Source organism: Arctopsyche grandis, chromosome 8 (assembly GCF_051622035.1).
Source record: "Arctopsyche grandis isolate Sample6627 chromosome 8, ASM5162203v2, whole genome shotgun sequence".
NCBI lineage: Eukaryota > Metazoa > Arthropoda > Insecta > Trichoptera > Hydropsychidae > Arctopsyche > Arctopsyche grandis.
Window position 1 is genome coordinate 5817565 of NC_135362.1, and position 6000 is coordinate 5823564.

The 6000-nt window shown below is 29.2% G+C and overlaps 1 protein-coding gene across 1 annotated transcript in view; it reads left to right on the forward strand.

The window, feature by feature from the left end:
• Positions 1–5481, forward strand: part of Atet (ABC transporter expressed in trachea) — a 64786-nt gene extending 59305 nt beyond the window's left edge. The window contains exons 7-9 of the mRNA XM_077437153.1: positions 997–1097; positions 1184–2285; positions 4865–5481. Of these exons, the coding sequence (XP_077293279.1) occupies positions 997–1097; positions 1184–1684 (602 nt within the window). The 3' untranslated portion in view covers positions 1685–2285; positions 4865–5481. The remainder of the gene's footprint in view (positions 1–996; positions 1098–1183; positions 2286–4864) is intronic.
• The last annotated feature ends 519 nt before the right edge of the window (positions 5482–6000 follow it).

Consider the following 6000-nt stretch of genomic DNA (forward strand, 5'->3'; position numbering starts at 1 on the left):
GCAATGGTATGGTTTTTATTCCAAATAATATTACATCTCGTTATAAAATACATTCAAAATTAATTAATACGTTTCAGAATTTTCAGTAAAGTTTCATTTTGTTTTGAAATCATATTAAATACAATCACATTTTCGAATAATTGAAAGCGAACTTGCTGATAGTCAAACTTTTATAATTAATTCCAATTCAATTATTAAATCGAAAAATTACATGTGAATTTAAACCCTAGCAAGGCTGAACGATTTTCAAAATTTAATCTTTCATTTTCAATCTTTTGAAAAATTAAATGATACTACTATAAGATCTAGTTGTCAGGAGATATAGTTCTCCGACGAAAGTGTCTCTTAGACTGTATTCGTTGGGGGGGGGTGGCCTCATGTTAAGGGCTTTAAGGGTCAAATTCCTTGACCTTTATATCGGGCTTTAATAGACGGTAGAGTAAAATTCAGACTTGTTAAGTGGTTTACAAAATTATTTATTCCTTGGAGCGCCGCAACGAACTAATCCTTTGCCATGTTACATATACAAGATGACAACTTAACCATTCTTCAACTCACGCATGCCAACTTAATCATTCATACATGCACTTTTTTACAAACCTCCTTTACCTTATATCCGATCGTTTTTTCATACTTTGCCATATTGCTCATTTTGGTCATCAATATAAGTAAATGGATCCTCTGCCAATACGATAGAGATAAAATATCGTTTAAGACGCGTTTGAAGTTTGCTAACTCGAAATCTGGGTGACGTCTATGTAGTCTTTAGTTTTATACATAGATGGCGGTAGTAAAATAAAATTATTGGTATTTTTATTCAAAATAATAATTTATATATCTTAATGTTATATACAAAACTAAAAAAGAGGTTTGTTTTTAAAAAAGTTTTTTTTACAATGCTATTTTTACTGTAAATTTTTTAGGTTAGAAAACTAAATCCTATTTACAATACATAAAATCTTATTGACATGTTGTTTTTTCTTTAATATTTTTCAGTTCCTGTTGAAATGGCAGTTTTCATAAGAGAACATCTCAATTATTGGTATTCTTTGAAAGCGTTTTATTTTGCGAAAACATTAGCAGACTTGCCGTTCCAGGTAAAGCATGACATTTCAACACATCCGATATGATTTCAATTTCGATCAATATTAACAAATGGATGTTTGATTTTTTTTTGTTGCAGATAGTATTTAGTGGTGTGTATGTGTTGATAGTATACTTTATGACGGGACAACCTTTAGAAACGGATAGAATAATTATGTTCACTAGTATAAACATCCTGACGGCTTTGGTGGCCCAATCCCTCGGATTATTAATAGGAGCTGCGATGAGGATAGAAACTGGTGTATATTTAGGACCCGTTACCACAATACCCGTAGTGTTGTTCTCTGGATTTTTCGTGAACTTCGACACGATACCTGGATACTTGAAGTGGTTGACTTATGTAAGTTACGTGCGTTACGGATACGAAGGCGCCATGCTCTCAGTGTACGGCTACGATCGCGAGAAGCTGCAATGCTCCGAAGCCTACTGCCACTTCAGAAGTCCGAAGAAGTTCCTCGAGGAGTTGTCGATGGACGGCGCCAACTTTTGGATCGACGTCGGAGCTCTGGTCGCCGTTTTCATATTCATCCGGGTGATATCGTACTTTGTTTTGCGTATGAAAATAAGGATGATACGATAAAAAACAGAAAGAAAACACAAATCACACAACACATTCATTTATAAATACGTGATATTAATAATCGAAATGAAAGTAAAGTTAATTAATATTCAGGTCTCAAAAAGTCGATGTGTGTTTTATCGTATCCAAGGTATTGACGGTATTTCTATATATATTTATTGTTATATGCATATCCAAAATATAAGTCAGATAGTGAGCTGTTGGATCGATGATGCAATCGTTTAGGTTGATTTTTATTGGATCGTATGTACATCAATTTCTTTCTTATACGACGGCCAGTGTGTTTCAAATTAAATGTGACTGTGCCAAAAACTGCATTTTGATTTCAAAAGACGACTTGCCGAGCTCCTGTCGGTCGTGAGGCTACATTCTGGATCCGTTTTGAATGGACTTGTGGCCTATTTAGCAATCTGAATGAATGAAATTCATGTGGAAGTGTGTTTTTCTCGTTCATTTTTAACTCTGCAATGTGCTCTTACAGCCGACCCTGAACTCGCGTCTTGAAAATTCTTTGAAACTGAACTACATATAATTTCTATCGTAATTTTTTTTTTTTTTGAATTTATTTATACACCCATTTGACTATCGATGTTTATACATTGCAAATTCCCGTTTAATATTTTTTTATTCATAATAATTTACAATGTTTTTATTCTATATAAATGAAACTGATTAAAATAATAGACGTTGACCAATTAGTGGAATTGTAATATAATGTGATACTCCATTTTATGTCCAATTTTTTTTTTATATACATGTAATACATATATATATATATATATATAATAATTTTTAATCTTAAGTGAATATCAACCATACAGTGTAAGACTTCGTAATCACAAATCACACGTTAAACCTGTTCAATATCTTATTTTATTTAGATATTAATTGAAGGTAATAAATGGTAAAGTGACTTTTGTAAAATGGAAATCAAATTTATAGAAGGCGGGGCCTTGAAAGGGTTGATATTTTTAAATTAAATTATTTCCAAATTTGAAGTTTGTACTTCTGCCGTTTGTTTGTATTCGAAAATGTTGGCGTTTAGCCGGTAATACCAATTTGATTAAATTGTATGAATTGTGATGTGTTTTATTTATCGACATTGTTGACGATATACATACATACGTAATATTACAATATTTCACGTCGCAATATTTAAGTTTTGTATTTTTGAAATCAAATTAGCACAATTAATTACTACATCCAAAGTGTACTAAATTAATTTTAGGATATTTAAACATTTTCCACGTGATATTTCCCAGTTTTTGATTGATATTGAGAATGTACCTACATATACATATATATTTATAATTTAAATATCATATTGTTTATATTTTTTATTTACACCCATATAATATGAACTCACAATCAAAATAATATTTTTATACACATATTTCAATTCTTGTTGACTTATTTTTACTCAAATCATGACCTTGTGATAGATCGTTTGTTTATTACATATTTATTTTTTTTTGTGATAAATTTCAATGTTTATAAATATTTTAAGTTATGGGTTGAAATTACTCATTTGTGATGCTAACATGTATGTTTTTAAATTTTTGTAATCTCACTTTCCTGTAAGAATAATTATTTTTAGCGTTTTCGAAGAAAGCCAAATATTTATTTGATATTACATTAGATAGTTTTAATATGATTTTTATCCATTCATTGTTTTTATGTGATATCATAGTTCAATTGCATAGGAACGAACATGAGTCGAAATTATAAGAATATAAAATACTTAATATTAATAAACGTCAATTTTGACAAATTTAAAAGCAGTTTATAGCACTGATATTAGCATACGTTTTAATGATATTTATTCATTTAAATCTTTCAGTTACGTTGCTGCCATTATAAAATAAACCATATAATGCCTGGGTCATAAACATGCAAAAGAATTGTAATTTTGAAACGTATATTTTTGCGAAATTGCACAAAAATGTTTTTGGATGTACTCAATTAAAGGCACAGACGTGTATAATTAATGTAATTGTATAATTAATCTCAATTAAAATATTGAAACAGCGTTAATTTAAAATGTATGACTATGTGATATTGATTGGTATATATAATGTGTTTATACATATATAAATTATATATATTTTTCATATATTTTAAATTTCCCCAAACATGAATTGCTTGTATTTTATCACTCGCTTTCGATATATAAATTTTGATTTTGCTTTATAATATACATTTATTTATTTTGAAAAAAAAAACTGATTTATTTATAATAATACTACATATAAAAATAATGCGTGCATTATCTAAATTATTTATACTTTATCAGTAGGATAGAGCCTACGTACTAGTGGTGCTAATTATTTTATGCATTTTTATTTTTATGATTTTATATAAATTATATGTATCTTTAAAATGAAACAATAAAAATTGATTGTTTAAAACAAATAATATTGATAAACATAGAATGTTCTAAATTGTGTAAAATATATGACTCGATGACGAAATGTTTAATTTATTCAAATCTTATTTATTTCATTGAATATCATGAATTTTTTTATTCACTCAAAATCATCTCCTTTGCTCAAACGATATTGAAATCAATTATCCATTTGATACATTTTCTATCGTATTTCAATGTTAGATAAATTATTTTAATACATTTTTCAATTCCTTTTATGTACAATCAATATGTATGAATAGAAAAAATAGATTTTATTGATTTTGTAATAGGTTGTGGCTATTTGCAGGTACTAAATCTGCAAATTATTGGCTATTTGCAGGTACTATATCTGCGAATTATTGGCTATTTGCAGGTACTATATCTGCGACAGGCGCAAAGCCTTCTGCGCATGCGCGTGAACTGTCACTGTCAGCGTGTTTACTGTTAAAATTTTGTTTTAAACCTCTTAAAATTTAGTTCGAACTCATAAAGTGACGTAGAGTAAAAAATATAATCAAAATTAGTTAATATTATTAATTGTTAGAAAATTATTATCATATACAACGTATAATACCTACATACTAGTTCAATCTGCGAACTAGCTAAATGATATAAATCTATTATAATAACGTGCGAAATTTATTTGCGTCATGTATAATGATCGATTGATTACACAAGTCTAGCATACATTAAATGTATGTAAGAAATTATAATCGGATTATAAGTTCACGCGCATGCGCAGAAGGCTTTGCGCCTGTCGCAGACATACATAGTACCTGCAAATAGCCACAACCTTTGTAATATGCTTTAATAGTTTTTAACAATTTGCAATAAACTAGACACAGGTATTTTTTAAATTCATTATTCATTTTAAATAATTGTAGTGCAAGTTCTGTATTACATATTTATATCTGTATATTTCATTCATACTGCTACTAAAATTAAATAATAAAAAAAAATGAAAATATTCACCATACTACGACCGAAAACAGTTTTTGTGTGTATTTAACATTATTTATTAAAATAGCAACCGTTGTTCATTATAATCAGTATTTCACATATACATAGAGACTAGTTTCGATTAACGTTGACAATTTTGATCGTGTGTGTATGCGTAGAGACGGTGGCAAAAGGTGTTTGTAAACGAAAACTATTATATAATCATACCTGAATTGTACTTTGCATATTCACAATGATGCGCATGAAACTCGTTACGTTAATAAGTTATGTATGTTATGGGATATAGTATACATATTTAGAACTTTTTTGTATAATTATAGTTACGTTTGAATTTTGTGATATTTGCACTCAATGGGATTTTGATAGTTTTTGTTCGATGAACTGGACTTATGACAAGTTTTGCCGCATTCAATAAATAAATTCACAACCCATTACCGTGTTTTATTTGTTGTTCGTTCCACATGGCATGCCTATTGTAATACAATGAATTTTACGTTTGAGTGATGCTAATGATAATAGATCAGCGATGTTATCATCGCGACATTTGATCATCTGAATCACTAGCGTCATGTTGGCGATTCCATTTTTATTATTAATTGTTTTCGATGAGGCAATTTTTATTTATCTACGAGTCGCTAACTCACATTATTCTAGTTGCAGTGACCTTTTGATTTTTGGACAAAATAATAATGGGACATCTAGTTGCCGACGTTCTAGGTGGACATGGCACATGAAGAAAAATAAGAATTATGAAAGTATAAATAGAGGAATAGTAATAAAACTAGTCTATGATATCACATAGTTCCATTCGAAAAATTGGCAACACTCAAATTAACGCCCATTCCCAGTTTTTATTCTGTCTGTTCCGGAAGGCAATTGAAAGAAAATTGAGACAAAACTGCATCCCAAGAAAGCTCCATTGCATTAAAATTGCTCAAATATCTTGAAC